The sequence below is a fragment of the Rattus norvegicus genome, chromosome 7, assembly GCF_021556685.1.
Source record: "Rattus norvegicus strain SHRSP/BbbUtx chromosome 7, alternate assembly SHRSP_T2T, whole genome shotgun sequence".
Lineage (NCBI taxonomy): Eukaryota > Metazoa > Chordata > Mammalia > Rodentia > Muridae > Rattus > Rattus norvegicus.
The window spans coordinates 114767501-114792719 of NC_141540.1; the positions used below are offsets into that span (position 1 = coordinate 114767501).

The window sequence follows — 25219 nt, forward strand, 5'->3', positions numbered from 1 at the left end:
GTCATCCTCACAATGACTACTGGGGCCTTTTCTCATGGGGAGGGAAGCTGCTAAGGTCACTCGCAAGTCAGCTGGTAACAGAATGGGATAGTGGAGAAGGCAGAGCCTGGAGCCCCACCTCTAGTCTCTATTGGTTGATGTCTCCATCTGTGAACTATGCATCCTGATGAGGTGAAGGAGGGCTGGCAGGTAGTCAGGAAGCACAGGAAACATTCCAGAGTAGTAGGTACTGACACCCGACTTTCACAGAGCACCCCAGAAATGAAGCTCCACACTGGCTTCCAATTCCACAAGGAGCACATTCTTTTTTGGAGTTCTGTGGTCCTGTATGCTCATACTCTGCAGGTTCACATCGAGCAGTAAAAACCTCCACTGAAGGTATTCTGTCACTCAACAGCAACGAAAAATACGAATGTCCCTCTATTTCAGTTTATAAAACATAATTATCTGGAATTAATACATCAAATTTTGTGCAGGAACAACACAAAGTAGACAAAAACCCTAACACCAAGAGTAATTTTAAAATATAGTAAATGCTGAGAAAAAAGTAATCATAGTGCTAGTGCTTCCTTGATTGTCACAATTGAACAACTGTTAAAGATCACTGTCTCTGTTCCTCATAAGTTAAGAGTTATTATACATGCACCACATGGTTATCTCACAGCAGTAACACAAATGTGAAAATAAATATTACCGTCCCCACTAATTTCATCTGCAGATCCAGGTGGCATGCAAAGGAAGAAGTAGGGAACAAAGGGTAGGAGGGACAGGAAGGAAGGGGAAAAGAGAAGGAAACACACTATTAAAATGACAAGTAAATCAAAGCTTAAGAAAATAACAAAATCACCCCAAAGTTCATTCACAAGATAAAAGAAAAAATGTACTAGTGTGTTTACTGGAGTTGAAAGCCATTAAGCAAAGTTTTAAGCTGCCAACAGATTACACAGTTACACAGGAGAACAGTGGAGCTTAATTACTTTCTACCACACCTGGCAAAAGTAATTTCACTGTCTTTCATTGTTAAATGTTAAAGTGCTTCCACTTTCCCTAAGGAGCATTTGTATCATTTCAGATACAAGAAACCCTGTAAGCGGAAGGGTCACTAGAAGATAAGCCTGTGACTCATATTTCAATGAGGTAGTGAACTAAAGTCCCCCATGATAGACATAGGCCATGCCCACACTACCATAAAGGGCAAGTGTAGTTCTCAAAAGGCTTTAATGACGATTCAGGTTCCCATTTGCATTCATACAAAACTACTAATTTTTAAGCATTTTTGGAAAAAAAATCGTTCCAATAATTCCAACAACAAAAATCACTGCTTTATTAGAAAGCCCTCCAAATGGAACAGCTGCCTCATCTGTCCTGACATCTGTCTCCCAGAACACAGAACACAGACACCCAGGGCTCATATGGACTGTGTCCCACATGCTGTATTAGAAAATTCACAAGACCAGAAGAAACAGGTCTTGACAACCACTGTAGGAAAACAAGATAACAGAAATGGCACCAGGAAGCTACTTCTTGCCCTGTCATGCATTCAAAAGCAGCAAATGGGCAACAAAAGATTGTCTAGTTAAGACATTGGCACAAATTTGTGTCAATTGCGAGACACAAAACCTGCCTCATCAAGTTATCGCATCTGGACAGTAGACAGCACATACACTGATATTCAGTATGGCCATTGACTGTTTGGGACAATCTAGAAACATCTAGCTATAGTTAGTTTTGTGAGATGCCTTGGTTGACAGGAAATCCTGTGTAAGTGCAGTGCAGTACCCGTTGGAGGAGGTTCAAGAGAACAGAAGACCAAAGGGAGAAAGCGCCTAGCTTTCTTAACTTTATGTTGGCAGTGATTGATCCCTTTACAAAGAGGCAAGAGAAGAAAGAGAAAAACAGAAATACATTATTTCAATACAAAAACCCAGTTAATTTTAAAGCTAAAACTATAAAAATGAATACAAATTTGAAACGCTTTTATTACTATCATAGACTTGTAGCTTAAAAAGAATTATTTGTTTTACTAAAGATTAACACTGGATACAAACCAAAACAAAGCAAAACCAACAGCTATGAGCTCTTCAGGCCAGCCAAGTAACAAATAACAACTAAAAATAAAAAGGGATACAGGGAAACCAGTAACTAAAATAAAATAAAATAGAATAAAATAAAGACTAATGAATAACTTAAGGATCAGGAGCAGTCTATGCATTTGTCAACGTTTAACATTTGTCCATAAGGAAAGAAATCTTAGAAAATGTAAGAGCTTTATGAGCACTTAAGATCTGGAATATCTTAGCATAAACTGATGATGAGGATGTCCAACTACGGAAGCTACAAAGCTACCACCATATTTCCACTCACTTGTCAATCCATGTGCTTAAACTTATGAGGGCCTCACTGTCCATGTGAAGCAGTGAGAACACAGAGCAGCTACAGTACAGCAGTGACAGTAGAGCACACACATCAGAATCAAGCAGACACAGTGTGACAGTACGCAGAGGTACAGGGTGCCATCAGTAACAAACAGTCCAGACTGTGAGCCCATGAAGAATAAAGGTTATGGACTAAGGTGGGAGGGGGAGGATCAGGATCAAAGACAATCCTGCAATGAACTAGTATGGGCTATGAATGACAACATCTGTCAGTGTTAATTTCCTGATATTGAGAATTATGCTCTGACTACATAAGATTATGTCTGAAGCCAGATATGGAGGTAAATGCTTTGAAAGTTGAGGCAGAAGGATCAGAGGTTGAAAGTCTGTCTGGGTTACATAGAACCCCATGTCAAAAAACAAAAAGAAAAATTAAAAAAAAATTAAAAAAATACAAACCAAGCCAATATGAAATAAATTAAAATTGAGAAAACAATACCTAAGTTTTTAACTCACGATTCTTAAAACCATTCTCTAAGAATGTATGATAAAGAAATAAAAACCTAAGAAGCCTGGCAGTCTGAATTCAGACAGCAGCTCTACCCACACTGACAGTTTCCACTTCTTGGAGAGGACCCACTTCCCATGTTTAGCTCTTCTTAGTTCTTTACTATATAGTCTATTTCTAGACAGGTAAATATTCTTTATCTTGACTGGAAAAGAAGCAGTTTTTTAAAGGTGCTTCTTCAGTAATACTGACTTTAACCTGCTTCATACAAAAGGTTATGAAGCTTCTTAACTTACAGAAGATAATTGTTTTTGCTACATGCTTTGAACATTTAACATGAATTAGGCATACTGTATAGGAGACAGTGTTAAGAAAAATAAAGTCATGGAACTTAGGTCTTAGGTGTAGACAATCAGGATCTGCAATGTACTGAACTGGAAGGAGAAGCAGAAGGCCCATGGAGAGAAGGAAGCCACTTAGGGAATGGTGGAGGCCCAGGCATAGGCTCAGCAAAGGCACTAGGATTTAGCTCCACTGTGCTAGGCATGAGGTGCTCAATGAACTTCTAAAAGCAGGTGGTAAGCAGACAGGCCACAGACTAAATTAAGCCATAAAAGAAAGGGATTACACAAGGGAGATACAAAGACTGACAACAGTGGTCCAGACTCAGTATTGCATTCTTGACATGAAGACTGGCCAGCAAGTGAGGCATTCAGTGGCCAAGATGCACTGAGCCCTTAAGAGGAAAATCCTGCTGAGGTTGGAGATAGGAGGTTGGATAGGATGCCATACTGTCCTAGTATCATTGTTGTGATAAATTATGCTGACAAAAGGCAATTTGGGGGGGGAGGGGTTATATAATTATGGAATTATGTGAATTTCAGGCTGCAGTCCATCCCTGTTGGAAGTCAAGGCAGGAATTACTTGAAGCAATACTCATATACAGTCAAGAGCAGAGACAACAAATTTTTGCATGCTCGTAGTGATTAACTAGCCTCCTTTCTCTATTTCTATACAATTCAAGACTCAGAACTAAGGAGTGTTGCTGCCCACAATGGGCTTGACTTCCCATTTCGATGAACATAATTTAGATAGTTTTTCACAAGAATGCCTCAGGCCAGCTTGATAGAAATAATCTTTAAGGCTTTCCTTCAGGTGATTCTACACTGTTGACGTGAAAACTAATCATCACAACCAGGGCATGGTGGTGCATGCTTTTAACCCCAGAACTCTGAAGACAGAGGCAGGAAGTTATCTGTGAGTTCAGAGCCAGTCTGGTTTACGTAGTGAACTCCAGGGGAGCCAGAATTACATAGTGAGACCCTATCTCTAAAAACAAACAAATAAATCAAACTGGCGTATGTATAAAAAGCTGTTTTCCTATCTCTCAAATAGGAAAACTCCCTTAGGGAGTGTCTTTAAAGTATTCCTACCAAATAAAGGAGAGGCAATAAAATTTGCATGCTGTTACTTTGTGGCCAAGTTATGCATATCAGTAACTTCCAACATTCTTACAGAGAGCATTACAGAGGTCAGATTTGAGACTGGCTGGGCCCCAACACACTGAACAATTTTCACTTATTTATTTTTGGTGACAGTGTCTCACTATTGTAGCACAGACAGGCCTGAAACTTGTTATGAAGTAAGGTGAACATGAGCAAGCCAGCAGGCAGCATCCCTACCTGGTTTCTGCTTGAGCTCCTAGCCTAACTTGCCTTGATGACTATAACTTGGAAGGGTAAGTCAAATAAATAAACAAATACACAAATAAAAGCCTAAATTGCTTTTAGTCAACACGTTTTATTATAGTAACAAAATTAAAACTAGAACATTACAAACAAACAGGAGGGCCTGGCAGACAGAAGCAGTAGGGAGGAAACTGAACAAGGATGTCTTGTTTCACTATTATCGGGATAAAACTGAGCTTTCTGGATAGAAGACCTGGGATTTAAACACATTGAATGTCTGATAACATTATATTTAGAGAGGAAGGAATTTGAAACTCACTTTCTTTGGAATAACAACAGGGTTACAGGCATATGTAAGAGCTGGAGGCAAAGCTAACATGAAACTGGCTGCAAGCTTTTGGCTGCTGACTCTGGGTGATAGTATGTAGGAAATCAATTCACAATCCTGTCCTCTCCTTTGTATATATTTGAAACACTCAATGATAAAATATTTAAAGAAATTGCTCAAAGACAAAACACACAGTAAGATTTTGATATTGTCTATTTACCTCTATAGCGTATCTTGCATCACAAAGTCTGAACTTAACCCATCATTACTCTGCGGTTACTATCGGCTGCGGAGCGCTCAGGCAGGATCCGTTCTCCTGTTCTTCCATGTTAGCAGTGCTTGTCTGACAATTAGCAAGATGGTGCAAAGGTTTCTTGCAATCCATATTGAACTTTATTTAATCATTGTTCTCATCAGTTTAGCCAGAAAATTAAGGTGTGTGAACCAAGAATAAGAATACTTTAGCACTGCCTGTTCTAAAACACACACTTATGTACAGTCAAAAGTGTATTTTTGTTTAAAATACTCTGGTATAGTGCTTCATTTCCGTCCTGTTATGAAGGCTGATAGGGAAGACAAGAAACAAACCCCACAGGGCTGAAGAGGCAGATCTACAAGGACTACTTATACAGAGTGAAGTCCTCATTGCCTGGTCTTTTTGAATGGGAAAGTGGCTCAGGTGATCCGATTTTAGGCAGGCCTACCAGTCTTGCAACTCTTCCCGCATATGAAAACAGGGAGTTCAATGCAAGGGGAAGGAGAAACCCCTATCTCTGGCCCTCTCGTAGGACACTATTTCTCAACTTTTGAAACTGGTATTTCCTTGTTTCTATGACTTCTGAACACTTGAGAAAACAATGTGATTAAGCAGCACCCTCAAATCTCACAAGTTGCAAGCTGAGTTCTAATGACACTAAGATGGGCATGGGCAAGAAGCAGCACTGATGGACTACTCTTATTACGCTCTCCCTAATCTGTATACACCATCACCGCCAAAGTGGCTCTAGATACCAGAGAATAAGCCTGAGAGTTCCTCCTAAACTAAACTGCCAGATCAGACATGTTTATTGTGACCACTAAGACTAGAATAATTCCTAGTTTTCCAGGTTCTCAGAGTATGCTTAAAATAGCTAATGCCTATCACTCTGCACATATTACCAGTAATGCATCATAAAGAACATAATTTATAACAATGAACTTTTCTCAAACAGTATCAGGGATTGAACATAAGGCCTGAACATGGCAGATAAGTGGTCTACCACTAAGCTATATCTGCATATCTTAACAAAAAAGTTCATATAAAGAACTCACTTAGTTCTTCTCACTTAGGCTTCTTGCAGAGGCTGGCTTCAAACTTGTAAGCCTCCTGCTTCAACTTCCTGAAAAACTAGGATTTTAGATGTGCGACATCACATCTGGATCTTTTGTTTTGCTTTTATTTGTTTGTTTGTTTTTTGAGACAAGGTTTCTCTGTGTATCCCTGGCTGGCCTTGAATTCAGAGATCCACCTGTCTCTGCCTCCAGTGCTGGGATTGAAGTAGTGTACCACTACTGCAGCTGCAAATGAACTTCTCTTGCACTAGTTAGCAATATTCTAAAATTAAGGAAGGGGTTGCCCATCCTACTTCTTTAAATTCTGGACAGAGTTTAAAATCAAGCATTCAGAGGCATGGTGGCATGCCTGCAATTCCAGTACTAGGAATGCTTACAAAGGAGGATCACAGTAAGTTCTAAGCCAGGCTGGGCTGCCTAGTTTGAGATGATACTCCATCTCAAATGGGAATGGGGAGGGGAAGATGACATTTTGGTAATAGAATAGACAACTTTGGAAGGCATGGCACTGTTACAGTGGAAACTAGATGGTAAAATTAGGCATAAGTAGCTCTTTCAAAGTGAACAAAGGGTAGACTTTGAATTCAAACAGAAAAGCCAGTACGTTATTATTCCTGCTGAATGGAGAAAACTGCTAAAATGAAATCCCATGCTAAAACATTACTCCCTGCACACATCAAGACTCTGCAATGATCAATGGCATCTAATGAAAAGAGAATGAGTTCCAGGAGTTCAAGGCCTAGGTATAGAGTGGGTTTTCTATTACTCACTACTACATGAACCTGGCCAAGCCCCGTAAGTGCAGAGAAGGGTGGTTTTCTCATCTCGGAAGCAGGGATATTAATAAACAAGACAATACCATGGATATGTCAGGCACAATTCCTAAGCATGTAAGTATTTGCTAAGCAGCAGCAAAGCAATCAGTGGACAATAGACTCAACATGCCAGAGCCCTCAGGGAGAGGGAAGCAAAGATGATTATCAACTTCTCTAGACCTGCACACATTTCTCAGCAGGGCCTTTTTTTTTTTTTTTCTTTTCTTTTCTTTTTTTTTTCGGAGCTGGGGACCGAACCCAGGGCCTTGCGCTTCCTAGGCAAGCGCTCTACCACTGAGCTAAATCCCCAACCCCCATTTCTCAGACTCATACACAAATCACTCAACCACATTTGAGATGTTCTAAGATTTGAAATGAAGCAAACTGATACAAATAACATCTATTTTCCTAAATGTTTTCTTGATAGTTAGAATAATCTCTAGTCACCAACTCAATATAATTAAGAAAAATCCTATCTAAAGAGAATTATTTCTGGTAAAGTAATAACCAAACCAATCTGTTGTAAACAGTTTACATGTGCAATAATACTAAAAGTAAGTTGTCTAAAAGTAGTACATCTGTCCTTTAAGCACAGAGAGTTCAATAAAATAAAAACAAATACTTCTGCCAGATTAAAAAGAAAATCACTGCAGTCATTTCCATAGACATATATAAAAGAGATAATTTATAATCTATAGTCTGGTTTTGCATGGTCTAATATTGAACAAGGGCCACAGAATAACATAATGGTAAGTACCATGGACTTCTACTCACAGTTAAGATTTAGGGGCTCGGGTTGGGGATTTAGCCCAGTGGTAGAGCGCTTGCCTAGGAAGCGCAAGGCCCTGGGTTCGGTCCCCAGCTCCGAAAAAAAAAAAAAAAAAAGATTTAGGGGCTCAATCAAGGGCCTACTTATTCATAGAAAACACAAATGCAAAAAAACAAAACAAAAATAAAAAACCCAAACACAGTTAAGTCTTCAAAATACTTGAGATAATCAGCTTTATTCTATGATCTGAGAAATGTCCTTACACTGACCCTGTTTCACTGGCATTCACTTGGGGCATACTTGCAGATCCCTGAAGACAGCCTAGTGCACTAGTGTTATAGACTGGGCTCAAGTTCTACCTGAACTCACAAAAGGCATTAAAAAAAATTAGTTTTGCTCCTTTTTTGCACCCACACAGCAAGCATTTGCTGAATGTATTCATGTCCACATGGTAGGACATATGATGAGTGAGGTAGGGTGTAGCAGGAAAGTACCTCATGGAGCACGCCCACTCCACTGGCCTGTTACAAAGCAGGCTCATTGTGGTAGCAGATATAGAAGACCACAGGCCCAACAAAAATAGAATTTAGTGCAGGGGTCAGCATCTCAACACACATCAGAAACACATAGCAAACTCTAGAAATAACCTTGGGATACGATTATAGCACAGCGCTGCTGTCAGTATCAAACTAACAAAAACATTCCTAGGCAGGCCAGACCAGCACTTGGACTCACTGTGCACAGGCTTCAGGCTGGGTGGGCACTGCTTTACAGTCTGTGAAGACAGGATTTACAAACCTGACTTGGCCTAGAAGCAAGCAGTCCTGATCAACAGGACCAACAGGGTTAAAAATACCAGCTGTCGCTGATCACCCCTGAACACTGAGTACCCCTCTCTGCCTGGTCTGGGACCAAAGTACTTGCCTGTCAGCTTTTATGGATAGAAAGTTTTTGTGTAAGGAAGGAAAGACCAAGCAGAAGAGGGTGACCACAATCCTCAGCATAATGTGAACATGAAACAATGTGGCCAAGAAAAGGGTGGAGAAAGGAAAGGTAGGCCTAGGCCAAGGGATGCCATGACAGTATCTGACTGAGTCCTTAGTGTCATCTGGTAGGCACAGGATTTTTACTAAGAATTTTTCTGAAAGAAGTAAATCAGAGAAGGAAACACAATCCCTCCTTAGACACTCCAGGAATCCTAAGAAATCAGGATAGACTTTGCGGCTATTATCCACGTTTGCACAATAACTCTATTTTTGCTCACTGTGTATCTTCAGTAAACTTTGTAACCTCTTGGCCTTTAGTCTCATCATGTGTACACTAAGTGAGATGATCTCCGTAGTCTGTCAGAACTTCATGAGTTAACGCATAGGAAAGAACACAGAACATAAAGCTAAACCTAAAACACACATCATTCACTAAGCCACTCAGGCATGGCAGTGCCTACCAATAATCCTAGCATTTAGGACTCAGTAAGAACATTAACAACTTCTGGACAGCCTGGGCTACAGAGTAAGGTTTGTTTTAAACAACAACAACAACAACAACAAATGGCTCACTTTTTCTTTCTGAGCATGGAAGTGTCAAATAGAAAGGGCTGGCAGCGGAGTGAAATGCTGAGCTTTGATGCTGATCAACTACTGAAGGAAACAGAGGCACCAACGTGAAGGAAGAAGATAGAAGGGTCACAGGGCCTAGGACCTATGGAACACCCAAAGGTAAAGAGTAGAATGAAACTCCCAAGCACAAGAGAAGTCTGAGCTCACTCCTGTACCTGAACAACTGCAAATACTGTGGCAAACACAGTCATCAGCTGCCTTTTCATGGAGCATATACAATTCATTGCCTGAATGGTAAGTGGTACTCAAACCTCACTCAGCTATCCTGTAAACACTGAAGAATCACCCTCATGGGCTTAGACGGCTTCTTTCCTCAGGACTTCTACTATGGCATTTGAGCCTTTCCCCTTTCAATAGAAAAAAATGAGGGCTGGTGATTTCAAAAAGTCAAGTATGTAGATACACCACAAGCCGAATAAGAACTGTAAAAAAGGCTGATGACAACCAGTAAACCTAACACTCTAGATTTACTACTCCCAAAGTCATGGTTGAGGCTCTCAAATAACTGACATGTCCTAGAGAACACACGTAGCCCCAAAACTGTCCAGTGAGCCCAAATCCAGTACCAAGAGCTTCTCTGTACTCTGCTAAGAAGTAGCTCCTGGCTCTAGGCCATCAGAGCATTGATAGTGTTGCCCACTAACAGAGCGACTCTGTGGTATGTATCACAAACACCCGTGGGTTAAGTGAAGGTTTGTGGAATGTTTGTGAGCAAAGAAGAAAACAAACAGATATATTATTATGTTGGGTACCAAAAGAAGATCCAAAAACAAATGGGCAAAAATACAAATTAAATTTCAAGAAAAACTGACTCAAAACAAATGAACAGGAATTGAGGCTCATCTATCATGTAATGAATACATCAGAAGGTTTTATTTTAGAAATATAACCTTTATGTTCACAGGCATATAGCTGAGAACAGATAGCGTGTGGCAACATATACACATGTGGAATTATGCACATGTATGACAGTAGGGTATAACATATATTAAAATATATAGCTGGGGCCCTTAGAAGGTTCCTTTTTCTGCCCCTCCCTAAAATTCTTTTATTCTTCACATGTTTACATGAGGAAAAGAGGGCACATACACTTTGAAAACATAACATGAAAGTCACCATACCAACAAATAGTTAAGATAATGCTTATGTAATACCTTGACTATATCAAATAACCATTATGTTGACTGTGAAAGAAGAAAACCATTTTTTTAAGAAAATCATGTATTTTGAACTTCAAACACAAAATACCAAGTGTATTCTGTTATATCCTGCTAAACTCAATAAACATAAATTCTAACAACAACTTCAAAAGTTAAGGTTACATTGTAAACACAACATGGCATTTAAACAATATGGAGCCCTGTGTACCCTACTGAGTAATATATAGGGTCACTGGCAGCATCTACAATAAAGTCCATATGGATACCTATTTCACAATAGTAAAATCACACAGGTTCTTTCTAAGCAGAGGAACTGAACACAAGTAGCATCTGCACTATCCTCCTCACAGATTACTCTTCAAGGTCTCTACCTCACGATCCTTACCTGACACAGAGACTGCATGTGTCCGCATGCCTTGCTTTTCATTGTTGGCCAACCTGCAACAGAGCAGACAAAAGTGTAAGTACGTCCTTACCAGGACTAAACACCTACCCTTGTCAAACAAATCTGAATCTGCCTCAGATTAGCAAGACCAGTACCATTCCTGGAAGATTACATTCTAGACAGGTAGTTTGTTTTTTCAACTGGAGTCTTAGAAAAAGACACTGAGTGCAGATAGGTTGTGTTAATGCTTCTAAGACCAGAAATTAAAACAGACAATTGGGCTGGGGATGTAGCTCAACGACAGAGAACTTGTTTAGCAACCTGAAGCTCTGGATTCATCCCCAGCACCATAAATATAAACAAACAAACAAACAAACAAATAAATAAATAAATAAATCAAGCAAACAAGCAAGCAAGGAAGGAAGGAAGGAAGGAAAGTAGGAAGGAAGAAAGGTTGGTTGGTTCAATCAGCTAATTAATCAATTTAAAAACAGACAAATGGTTGGGGATTTAGCTCAGTGGTAGAGCGCTTGCCTAGCAAGCGCAAGGCCCTGGGTTCGGTCCCCAGCTCTGGAAAAAAGAAAAAAACAAAAAACAAAAAAACAGACAAATGAAGAACAGCAGATGTGCCTGGAAAAAGCTGCTCACAAGGGTGACTTAGAGCTATTTTTGTAATACTATGTAATGTGCAATGTAAAGGCTACAAAAAGGCTTAAATTAACAAAAATTAAGGGTTAGCAAGATATTTCAATAGGTTAAGGTGCTTGACACCAAGCCTGCCAATATGAGTCTGCTCCCTGATTCCTCATGGTAAAAGGATAGAATGGATTCTGACAAGACTGTCTTCTGTTGGATACAAGTGCAGCACTGGGGCACGTGTACTTACAGATATGTATGTATATGTGTATATGCATATAAATAATACATACATACATATGCATACTAATGAATGTACAAAATAAAAACGAATTTAAAATGCATAGTAGCATTTTAAAATCTAAATTTTATAGCATGTAAAAAGGTTAAGAAGTATGTGTATATATTGCTGAAAATATTTAATGACATTTAAAAAAATACAGGCACAGCTTAAATTTTTTGAAAAGCATAAAACCTAGGAGAAAAGGTCTCCTACTGGCTGAGAAAAATGGCTCAGCGAGCAAGGGAGCTTGCACTGCAAGCCTGGTAGCCTGAGTTTAGTGCCTAGACTCTATGGAAAGTGAAGGAGAGAGAGGGTTGATGTCACAAGGTACTCCTGTGGTTTCCATATTAGCAATGTGGCACGTGGCTTTCCAATCATACATACATGCAATCTTACAACACTGATAGGGATAATACATCTTTTTAAAATAGGAGTGCTACATTTTTCAGCTATTTCCTTGGTTTTTATTCATAAGGAAAACCTCTTCCTACTCCATTAGTATTTACTATATAAGAATATGGAAAATTTTCCTAAAACTACAAGGCTTATACCAAAACAAATGTCAGAACTTAACACAATGTCCTTTTTTTCTTTTTTGGCACCCAGAAATATCTATATAAAACTGCATAACTTCTACAATCAAAAATCACAATACAGGGTCATATAATTTATTATCTTTTACTAAATTCAAAAAATACTTAACACCTATCTTTATTATAAAAACTGAAGTTACTGTCTACCAAATCAGACGTTTCTCTTCCATCGAGGCAACACAGCTAACATACTGTGTATCCACTGCACTCACTAAGCAGGCAGGGCATAGTGTTACTGAGTAAACCTCACTGCTTGTTCCTTATTCTATAGCCTGTCCATGAGCTTTCTCCCCTGCTTGCCTTCTGCTCATAGTTACTATATGGCCAGATCAAAACAATTCCTTATGTTTTCCTAGCTGCAAACACTCTAAGAAAGCATAAGTTGTTGCCCCAAAGAGGGACACAGAGTCGACCATGAGAGAAAACTGCTTCTCTAGTTCCTGTTCACCTTCACATTCATGAATCCACAGAATTTGGCTATCAGAGAGGTAGATGACTGTCAGGTGCATGATGACAAGACAAGTAGCTATTTTCCAAAATGTGGTTATATACTAACCAGATGTTGTAGAGAAATGCAATGGGGTGCCCCCTAGCTCAGAGGCCTGTATATTAAAATGTGATATAAAAGAGAAAGGCCTGAAGGAGAGTTGGGGACAGTTGATAGAGAAATTGAACAAGTATAATTTAGCAGACAAGAATGTGAGGGACATCAAAACTGAGACTAGGTGTCAGCAAGTCAGGTAAGCTCTGCAAAGCCAAATGTCAGAAAAGAGCTCTATTTAGGACAGTCTGATGAGGGGCAGAGGTAGACAGGCAGACTTAGTAGGTATGCAGGCCAGAGCTGATAGAAGGTGCGTACCTAACCAGCTCCCCAAACAGCTCAGCACCAAGTCCTCATGGACGAGCCTTTACACACCCAGTCACCACGTACTGCTTAAGATCTCAGTGTGTCCTATGAGATTCTTGGAAATTTTCTCCTTGGCCACTGCCTAGATCCTTCCATGTTCTATATCCAGTCATACTTTTCTGACTCTGATACAACTCTATGCCTGAGGTCCTCAATAAAGCACATACTAGGATAGCTCTGACAGGTGATACTAATTGTGAGGAACAGGAGAAGAATGGTAGGAGGCTGCTAAAGCAGATTATCAGATACATTTGCCAAGGAGAGCCAGAGGATGTGGCTACAGAGAAAAGGGCACAGGCAGAATAAAGCCCACTCCTTGTCCCAGGCCTCCACATCTCTACTGCTTGTTAAGTATCTAAGAATTAACAGCTTCTGGTGTTCAGTTACCTGCTTATCTGAACAGCAAGGTTTTTACCTTTATACGTTGGCCACCAGTTCTTAGCATGCTGACTAGAAATACATAAGTAATAATGCAATTTTTTGCATTGCTATTTCATTTAATTACATTAAAGATCAACATCTCTCTTATGGATTTTGTAACATGGGACAGTAAACCACTGATTACCACTCTTTCATTTTCCTAATTGTAAAAGAGAATGCCTATTTTCACATTTCTACACAAATGATGAAGTGAACGTCTAAGCTTATTATTACCATCTCTAGATCCCTTAACAGACTTGAAATAAGGGGAAAACTAATTTTGAAACTTCTTCATTAAGTATATATTTCATATGTAACTTACAACTTATGTGATTTGTATTTGGAAACATGTTTTCACAGACCTTGAATATATGTGGAGATTTATTTTTTTAGGAAAATAGATGATAAAGCCCAATGCTTATCTAAAGTTTCTAACAAAACCATGTAAGGAAATGCACAAATGAAGCACTTACTTTGGTATTGATGGCAATGCCCGTTCACCTTCTGGGAAGAAAAAGGAAAGAGACATGAGCAACTCCTTAGACTCCTTTAAAGAGAGAATATGAAGTAAGTCCAGGAAGGAGGAAAAGCCTTATTCTGGTGTTTAGTGACAGTCTTTGATAGCCAAGTCATCACACTGATTCTACTTTAGGCTACTTTGGGTTTCCATATAAAATTTACAACAAAAATAATGGGTGTTGGGTTCACATGGAAAGATATGCCAAGTCCTAATAAAGGGATAATGCAAAGTGGTAAAACATAATCTTCCCAAAGACTTAAAGATTAAGGCGCTCCTAAAAACAAAGTCTAGATGCCTTGCCAAAGGCCTTTGCTAAAATGGTTTACTAGTAACACCCAGAATCTATGCAGAAAGTACAATGGATGTAGCTGCAAAGGAATTCAGCAGAAACCTTGCTTCCCTATAATCCAGGGCTATCCTTATCCCTTTCAGAGATCTTTCTGGGAACCCTGTACTCTGCTTGACCCTCTTATGTTTCTGAGCCCCTCAGAGAACACTGTCATCGACTGTTCACCCTTCCCTTATCACCTCTAGGGTATCTGTCCCTGAGCAAGCTCTCAGAGTGCTTTATAGTAAAGAAAGAAAAACTAATTGGCCTGGGGTCTGCAGAATAAACACAGTCCATGACAGGACACACAGTATACATACTGGAGGAACTGGTATCCTGCCAAAGCCCAGGCTTTTTCTGCACATCCACTTGGAATGTTTTCAAAGACGCTTCAGAAATCCATATCCTCAGTATACCCTTGCACTATACTTACAAAGTTCTTCATCATGAGGAAACATGAGCCTCATTTCTAGGATAAGTTTATTCACTCAAATCTTTAATTTCACCTCTTGACACAGAATTTATTTTGTTCTTCTCCTCCTCTAAGGCACAGGGGGAAAACACAACAGGATAGAAACTTCAACTTGAACTACAAGGGACCCTTAAAAAAGAACTGGGAAGATAATCTCTAGAGCTGAAAGAACCAATGGTAACTTAAGAGCTACTCTAAGGGTTACTCAAAGTCCTGTACTGTCTCCGTGCACTTCAGCCCAGCCTGGAGTCCGTTGCTGTGGCGTGGACCACTATCTACACAAACAAGCATTCAGGTTACATCGGGCCTGAGTTAGTGTTCTCGAGCTTAGAACTGGCTGCAGGGGTGAGCCTGTCCACCAGTGCAGCAGAGAGAAAGCAGAGTCTCACCTTTCTGGGGTCTGATGATGAAGGACTGCGTGGCTCCGTTCACCAGCCGGCAGTATCCATCGATCAGGTCAGCCATGTTCTCTGCAATGGTTAGGGATGGGGCCGTCACTGTCAGAGGCTAATGAGAAAGAACATTAGAAAGAGGCATTATTGTTCTTCACAGTAATCAAAGGGACAGCTGCACTGTGACATCACAACTCTGCATACACTTGAATATAGAGGAGTAGGAATGAAACATTTGCCAGACTTGAGTGAAAAAGGAAGTTTGGTATTTAAGAACACCATTCCTTAAATGTGCGAGAGAAGGCATACTTACAGCATAAGATAAAAAGTACTAAAATAGAGGCTCGCTTTTACAAAAAAGTCAGCAAAAATATCTTCAGAATGTCTGGACATTGGACACACTTTAGGAATTCAGGTAACAGCTCATTCCAGAAACTAATATACAATAAAATTTCATTAATCATATCTTAATTTTTCATCACAGAGGGAACTGAGCATTCATAGCATGTTAGTCCAAAGGCTTAAAAATCATTCTCATATGAAGTTTTTGATAAACTTCCTAAAGATCTATTTCTAAGTGTCTGTATTTTATTTTCATATCCCAGTGTGTCCTGGTGCACTTGCTCCAAATGAATGACTTGCTTCTCACTTGTAAATTCCTGTCATTACTTATGGGACAGAAAAGGGAAGGAGTAGCTTGAGCAAAACACTGAGATCTCAGCGGGAAACTGTAATTTGCAACAAGTTTTCTATACTCCCAGTTCAGAATTTGCTCATCTGCAAAAGAGTTTCTAGATGTCAGTGAATTGGAATCACAGGGCAGGACACTGGTGACGTAGCCTAGTGAGGAGAGCTGAGCCACAGGCAAAGTTGCCTACACAATGACTCCAACTGCTCTTCAACATGCTCACTCTGTGTGGAGCCCAGTCTTATTGTATAGCTCAACAGTTCTTTCCTCTACATATTCATATATTCTCTCTCTCTCTCTCTCTCTCTCTCTCTCTCTCTCTCTCTCTCTCTGTCTGTCTGTCTGTCTGTCTGTCTCTGTCTCTCTCTCAGCTTTATTGGTGTTTAGAGATGGGATCTTGCTCTGTGGTTCATGTTGAGAGCTGGCCTGGAATCCAGAAGGCTGGGATTACAGCAGCAGGCCACTGTGCCCTACCTGCCCATTTTTATCACACTATTGCAGGTGCTATTATCATAGTGACTGCCCAGAGAACCTACCAACACAATTCTAACTGGCTTCCTTGATGCTTCAGAGTGGTCTCTGATTATACTTATAGCAATAGTTCTATTCTGAAGACATTTAACCACTATTTTAAATCTTTATATATTAGGAAATTGTGAGGTTAATTACCTATGAATACTTTATCCTTATTAAGGAGAAGTCATTTCTATACTATCCCATGGATCAGATCTTAACTTTAAAAAATAAATTTTGATCATGTTTTCCCCCTCTCCCAAATCCTCCTAGATCCTCTCCATCTCTCTACTGACCCAATCTTTCCTCTTCATCAAATTCTTAAGAGCAAGAGTGTCTTACCTCAGGAGCACCAGCGATTTTGAGTTGTAGCATTCCTTTCCTGTCTTTGTCTTCACTGTTTGAGTACTGGATGGTCTGCACTTGGTTGAAGTCCGCTAGGTGTGTGGGCTTTGGGAAGGAAAGATATGGTTCCTTTAGCTGAATTCTATGTTATATAACCTAATATTTGCTAAGCAAGTTTATTAGTAAATCCTATACAGCATCAATTTTACTGCTTCAAGTCTCTCATGTGTCACTGAGATTACAAGTGTAGTGTGTGGCATCACACTCAGTTTAGAGGTCATCATTTTAAAATATTAAAGGCGAGAGCTAGAGAGGTGGCTCAGTGGTTAAGAGCACTGACTGCTCTTCCAGAGGACCTGAGTTCAAATCCCAGCAACCACATGGTGGCTCACAATCATCTGTAATGACATACTTATATAGAATAAATACATTTTAAAAGTAAAAATAAAAAATAAAATATTAAAGGCCTGTTACTAAAGCTTAACAAGGATGGTACTACATAAAGTCACACTGTGTGTAGAGTCTGGAGGTGCAGAGCTAGGTAAAGCACTAATCCACAAGCCCAGTTCTAAAGACTTACTTTCCATTGGTGAATTACAATTTAGTTCTGAGACACTAAATGACTCAGAACATCCAAGGAAGAAGACCTACAGAGAATGCTATACAAAATACATAAAAGAGAATCCACTGGGCCAGACATCAAACCAAGCTTGATGTCAATCAGTTTGGCAGTGTGGTAGACCGGGAAGAGACACTGGCATTGGTATAGAACAGGTGAACAAGAAGCAGATGGCAAGTAATGGCTCATTCAGGGGTAAACTGGTTAGTTTCTGTGTTGCCCCCCTTAGCTGCTCATCTACAATATGCACAACAATGGCAGAAACCTATCAACAAAGGCAACCATTTTCTATAGGCTTACGCTGTAAAAGGGCAGGATAGAAGCACCTTAATTTCTCAATGCCTTTACTTCTCCAATAGCTGTAACCGTTACTGTTTCACCAAGAAAGAGACACAGGCACAGATATGAAAGAATGACCCCAAAAGTCATAAAACCAGTGTCAAGATGCTGGTAGCTTTGCAACGCACTCAAGAACAGGGTCTTTTGAGCTCTCTAAACCCCATTTTTTATCTTTACCTCTAGACAAAATGGAAGGGGATGGGGGGGGGGGATCACCATCTTGAACTACACCCGAGACAGAAAAGAGGTTATAGATGTAAAACTATTTAAGAAAAAAAAAGTCTTGCAAGAAAAAATGACTACAAACTGAACTAAGGGCTATGACTAAAACTCACTGAGTCAGAGATGACTGGACATTGTCAGGCTTTCTAAAGAGGCACAGCATTTATACCTCATCCCAGTGGACTAAGTGGTCCTGCTCCTGCATCGGTGCCAGTGTTGTTCTTGCATCTGTCCTGCCCCTCAGTTTTCACCCATCGATGTAACAGATGCAAAGTACAGAGTGTAGTCTTCATCTATGCACTGATCATTTGGAAATCTATTAGGCTGGCTGTGTTTTCCCTATATGTAATGATTCTTTAGTTTTAAGTTAAGGAGCTTTTAGTAAAGGTATTTATCACAAACACCTGGCTTTTATCCCATCTTTTGTTGAAAAGAAATTCTTAATTTCTATTTAACATAACTTACCAAAAACTTTTACGGAGTTATCATTTTTACATCATGTTTTTAAAAATTCATTCATGATGGATGTGGTGGTGTTCATCTATAATCCCAGCACTACAGTGGAAGCAGAGGCAGGTAAATATAAGTGTGAGCCTGGCCTGGTCTACAGAGTTAGTTCTAGGCTAACTACAGATACACAGAAACCCTGTGTTGGAGAAAAGGGGGTGGGGGAGAAATGTCCTTGCCATAGTCATGAACTATCTCTTGTTTTCTTCTAAACTATCATTTTTACTTTTCATGCATGGATCTACAATCTTTGGGTTCAAGTTTGTGTCATGGTGAGTCTCGAGGTTAAATACCATTCTGTTTTCTTCTGTGATGCAGCATTTATTGAAAAGTTAATGAATGATCCAAAATCAAGACAGAGAGGACAGGTAACTGGAATGGGGTGGGAGTTCTGAAATTGATATGTTTAAAGTAACAGCCATTATGTGATTTGGGGGTGGGAGGGAAAGGAGGGACAAAGGAAAAGATTTCAGATTTCTGGATCTGTAAGGAGACAAATCACAAAGAAAAAAAATCTGTGCTGGTAACATAGGTACAAATATAGGCACAATATAAACAGTGACCTCAAAGAGCCAGCAGATAGGACAAGATCGAACAGCTTCCATTCCCAGGATGTTTGCTCTGCATCAGACTGACAGAAGAACCAAACACACTTTCAGCTTATTCAAATGTGAAAATAAAGCTAGATGTGGGAGTTAATAAAGCTTGTAATTTCCCACTTGGGTAGTCAGAGGCTGAAGATTTCTACTGAGTGTGAGGATGGCCTAGGCTACGCAGTAAATCTAGGTCAGACTGGGATACATAGTGAGACCCAAAACAGAAACATAATAAAACAAATGAAAGAGAAAAATTGACAAGAGCTATAAAAATGGTGGAATCCAGCAGAAAAACTTCTCACCCACACTGTCAACGACAGAAGTTTCCCAGCCTTTCTAAGAAGCAAACAGGTAACTTCTTTTCAAGTTAAAATGTTTTGCATGCATTCAGTATTTCTATCACTTGGGATCTCTTCCACCAGAAAGAAGCAGTTTCTAGAAATACATGCAAAAGAACATTTCTTCTGTACTCCTAAAGAGATGGTGCAATGGCCAAGACTGTTTGCTATACAAGCATGAAGATGAAGCCCTGACTTAAAAATCCCAACACCCATCGAAAGAAGACAGGCATGGCAAAGCATACCTGTAACCTCAGAATTGCAGGGAAGAGTGGTGGACAAGGCAGGGACCCTGGGAGTGCAAGAGTCAGTCTGCCTAGTCAATGAGCTTTAGGTCCAGTAAGAGATCAGGTCTCAAAGGATTAAGGAGGAAAGCGATGGACAAAGATGTGCTCCATTGACCTCTGCATGCACATCCATGGGGACATGTAACTACCTACTGACATGAAAAATGAACAAGCAAGCAAGGGAACACTTATTTCAACATGGTCTTGAGGAAGAAACTGGAAAGTTCAGTGACTGAGACACTCCCATTTGGTCCTAGGAGGTCATCATTGCCAGGTAGACTGGAAGGCAGGCTCACAGGCAAGATGCACAAGAGGCGGAACATGTGTTCACTAAGATCCATTTCTATCCAATAGATACGAGTGAAGAGAACAGCACAGAACAGTTGCTGGTTATTTGTGTGTGAACACAGTGGGGACAGGAACTACTAATGGGAAAGAGCTATAAGACAGAAGCAAAGCAGAGTGGGAATAGACAGCAAGGATTACATGTGGAAAATCATACCAAGTACAAATACAAACCTGTGGTCAGAAACCCATACCACTAAAAAAGGCACACCTGCTAGTGTGGGCCTGCAATAAAGAGAGCAGAATCAAACTGCCTAACCACAGGCTCACCACCTTAACCATAACCACAGTTCCTCAACACCACAACCCTGGCAGGCCTTACAACTCACCCTGCATCCATCATCACATGGCACAGGTTCTACACGTTTCCATGCATGCCTGACTGTGAACTCCATCAGAGAGCTGCAGTCTCTTTGGTCTTCCTAGCAAAACTTTGGTACAAGCATCTGCTCAACAGCACTTGCTGCAGCACAAGACAGGAACACATACTGGTGGGACAGCCTGAGGATTTCTCTGTGGCCAGCATTTTTCCTCAATGAGGTAAGTAAGGGCAACAGTGAATTCAGAATTTAAAATTATGATACATTTTTCTGGAATTAGCTTATAAAGATTATTCAGTATGAGGTCAGTCCAAATAAACTAAAATCATATCTAGAAGTTAGTTTTAAAAAATGATAGTATAGGTCAGTATAGAGTGCCTGGCTAGAGTATGTAATATCCTGGGCTTGATCCTCAAAATTGCAATGAAAAAAAGAAGGCCTCACAAAATAAGCAGGAACAACCCCAGTCAGTTTTTACTCACCCACCTATCGTTTTGTCTGATTCATTTCCCTTCAAGTCTAAGGCTTAAGTTTAAGTATCTCCCACACCACATCTGTGTAATTCAATAAATGAGTCTTGCAGAATGGAGTCTTTCACGTGAATGCCCTGTCCAGTCCTCAACATCATTCACCAGTACCCACAACCAAATCCATGTGCTCTCCCAGGAGCCGACTTACATTGCAGCCCTTGTCTGTCAGGTAACTGATCCCTTCTTCTGGGCCGATCGCCAGTTCCACAGAAATAATCCAACTTGACTTTGGAAGACCAAGCACATGGGAACAGAGGTACCAGAAGGAAAAAAAAAAAATGATTTTAGATATGAAGCCATAAATTTATCAAGGGCCTTGAGTTTGGAGAAGACTTGGTTTGTATTAATTTATCTAACCAAATAAGATAAAATATTTATAATTTCAATGACAAAACTAGTTGTGGTCACTCTTGAATCTGGGAAGCTATTGTTTTCTCTAGGAAGATTATCTCAACAGGATAACTAGCACTTGATTTATGAACATAGGCACACTATTTAAAATATTATTTTTACTATCTAATTAATGCACTTTCTTCCCGCTTTCCCCCCATAATTAAGTGTCAGGCAATATTTTTGTTTAAGAATCGTGATGAATGTTTCCTTCAATCTGAAATGTAGATACATGTGGATAAGAAAAAAATTAAACAATTCCCCATCTTCCAAGGCTTAATACTTACCCCAAGGGCACACTTGAAGCACTCTTTGTCAAATCTGTACACTGGAGAGAGAATCTCAAAGAATTTCAGGATGCTTTCTTCTCTATTAAGGTTGGCAAACTGCCTGAATGTTTGCTGGATCAGCTTTCTTAGTGTTTTGGCCTGAATGATGATATTATAGAAAAATATGGTTTTAAGTCAACCAAGAGAAAAAAATGTGCATACTTATACCGTTTACATTACTACAAAAACTCACTCAGTCAAATAACTAGTAGAACATTAACTGTTGTAAAGTACAATTCACAAACTTTGCCATGTGACCAGTTTGACAGGTATAGTTAGCAATAGAGGGCTTTATTTAACAGAAGCTTAAGGCAACAACAACATGCATATTAAACATATGGCACACTTCCATTAAACCATGTACCATGGGGGCATGTGGCCTAGAAGCAGAAAAGATGAAAAACACAGGCACTCACATGTTCTAATATCATTTCTGAAAGTGCACAAATAAGTAACTGTAAAAATCCCTTCTTATTGGATCTAAAAAGTAAAATTTCAAAGCACTATTCTTTAGAAAGATTGAAGACATTCAGCAATAAGAAGAATCTTCAAAATCATTCACTCAACATAATACAAAGTATGGTATATACTTTCACAACTATTCTATGTAGTCTATAAACAACTGTATGGAACTAGTTTAAGGAGGTTGAAATGCTATCTTATTGTTTGTGACACAGTCTTATTTTGTTATATAACAAAGAATAATCTGTAAGCACAGAACAGATGCTTTTAGAAAACAGTTCATTATGGTTCATACGCATGTATAGAGGGGAGGAAACCCACCACCTACAGTGTTTTACTTTGCATGGATAACCACTGGCTTCTACTCCTGTTATTCAAATACCTGGGAATGGGGCAAGGGCTTCCTAAGGACCAAGCTCCTTAACTTCAGTGTGTGAGACACCAGGGAAGCAAGGAAACAGTAACCCACATTGAAGTCTGAGGATAAAAGAGCAATGTAGGCCAAGCATAAACTTAGCTTCTACACTGCTAACACTGACTATACTTCCTTGGATAACTTTGAGTGAAGAAGTAGTATTTTCTGAAGTTGGTTTTGGCAGGGATAGCAACAGTAGGGAGAAAAAAAGTTGGAGGCATTCTACTAACTCAGGCAGGAACCAACAATGTATGTAGGTACAGAAGCAGAAAAGGAGTCATAGGTGGTCACAACACTCTTATTTAATTTTGGAAATTAAGATGCTACATGCAGGAAGTGGTATTAAACTAACAGGGCAAAAACTGGGGCGAACAATATGAAAGGCAAAGGCTGGATGAACATCAGATATTAAATCCAACTGGCTCATCATACAAGCTGTTGGAGCTGAGGGTCGAGGTAGACAGTGGCTATCTTAACCAAAAAATTAAGGTGGTTGTTCTTGTTGTTTGCTTGTTGCATGGTTTTAAGACCTTAATATGTGCCTAGGCTGGCTTTGAACTTGAGATCCTCCTACCTTAGCCTTCCAAGCACCCAGGTGATTGGTGTGAACCACTATGGCTGGTACAAAATCAAGTTTTCTCATGGTGTTCTAGGAAGCTATCCTATTGACTCAATTGGGAACAAGATAAATCCTTTTGAGATCTTTCAACATTTGTAATTTTGAAATTGGATTTCTGCTGTGAGTAATACAGTAATACATTAAGGTTTGACTGTTTTGACTTGCTATATAGGTTTAAGTCTACAACAGAGCTGTTAAAGATAATAGGCAGAACTTCTTCAGTCCTGTCCGTTGTACAATCAAGAAACAAACATGATTATGACAGGATTCACTGAATTTCCATCCAGACTGTATATATACTCATGTTGCTAGTCTCTTCAACTGATAGCCTGCTGGCCTCTTTATCACTCATGACCTTGATACCTCTGAGGAGGAATGATGAGAACTACAGAGTGCCTCTGACCTTGGGTCTACTAGTATTACTGGAGTAGTGATTTTAATCATGCATCTGAAATGTTAAGAGACTTTGCCTATGATTCTCAGTATCCAAGGCATGTGCAGACTTTTCTCTGTTCTTGGAAACATCACAGCTCAGTCAGGTTCTACCAGGATATAATAATGTTTCAACCATTCAATGTGGATGTTAACTATAAACAATCTTCTCGAAATTTAAATCTAAGACAAGTAAAACAATATGACTTTGAGAAAAAATATAGACATAGCTACTCAATATGGCTAACTCTAGAGCAAGCAGAAGCTCAGATTAGTATTTCTTATTGCAGTATTTCTTGAGATTGTTTCTGTAGGAGGGACTGTCTACACCTACTGTGTGTAACAGGTGGTGTACAGCTTATGGGAACAGCTTTACGGCAGTACCAGAGTTTAGAGAGGTCTGCTGGAGCTGTCAAGGGAATTTATGTAAAATGGGGAGAAATTCTGGACTAAGGCGATTGTCTCCCCTGATTAAAGCTATTTAAGAAACAAACAATCTTTAAATTTAAAAAGTAGAGTGATTTTCTTTTCAATAAAAAGGGCTGAGATATTTCAGTTGGTAAAGGAACTCATTGTGCTGGCTCGTTTTATGTCAACTCAACATGAGCTAAGTCATTTGAGAGAGGAAACCTGAACTGAGACAAATCTTTCATAAGATGAGGCTGTGGACAAGCCTATAAAGCATTTTTAGATCAGTGATTGATATAGAAGACCTAGCCCATTTGGGTGGTACCATCTTTAACTAGTAGTCCAAGATTCTATAAGAGAGCAGGCTGAGCAAACCATAAGGAGCAAGCAAGTAAGCAGCATCCCTCCATGACCTCTGGATCCAGGTTCCTTCCCAGGTTGAGTTACTGCCTTGGCTTCCCTCAATGGACTATCTCAGGATATACTAGCCAAATAAACTCATTCCTTCGCCAGTTGCTTTTGGCCATAGTGTTTCATCACAACAATAACGCTAACTAAGACTAACAACTGGAAAATTTGATGCCCAGGTCTCACACAGTAAAAGCTGAGAGCCAATCCCATAGGCTGTATTATGATTTTCATGTATGTTCTGTGGCATGCCCAAGTATGCACAAGCATTCGTTCATGTGTGCTAACATACACAAACACATGTATGTATGTATGTATGTATGTATGTATGTATGTATGTATGTACATACACATACTAAGTAAATAAATGTAAAAAAATTTTTAAGAAAATGGTTCTCAAAACCTCCATAGTGGAACTGGTGGTGCATCTACAGGTAACTGTAGCTAAAAATTAGCTCTGCTTATAGCCCAAATGTCCAGTGGTATAAGAGCACAACTGCTCTGAGTGGCTTCCTATAAATACCTAAGTTCCTTAGCCAACCCAACCACCTAAGCATGACCAGTACCTCTCACATTT

At 39.6% G+C, this 25219-nt stretch overlaps 1 protein-coding gene across 45 annotated transcripts in view; it reads right to left on the reverse strand.

Annotated features, from left to right (window-relative positions):
* Positions 1 to 25219, reverse strand: part of Ptk2 (protein tyrosine kinase 2) — a 214759-nt gene that overhangs the window by 72852 nt on the left and 116688 nt on the right. For 36 of the 45 annotated variants that reach the window (XR_015623825.1, XR_015623828.1, XR_015623815.1 and 33 more), the window contains 6 exon segments: positions 21857 to 21997; positions 21328 to 21405; positions 17074 to 17181; positions 15528 to 15645; positions 14292 to 14322; positions 10980 to 11032 (listed from right to left, as the gene is read on the reverse strand). Coding sequence is in view for 26 of the 45 variants with exons in the window: in NM_013081.2 (NP_037213.1) it covers positions 10980 to 11032; positions 14292 to 14322; positions 15528 to 15645; positions 17074 to 17181; positions 21328 to 21405; positions 21857 to 21997 (529 nt within the window). In the remaining 19 variants the exon portion in view is untranslated. 45 annotated transcript variants of the gene reach the window in all.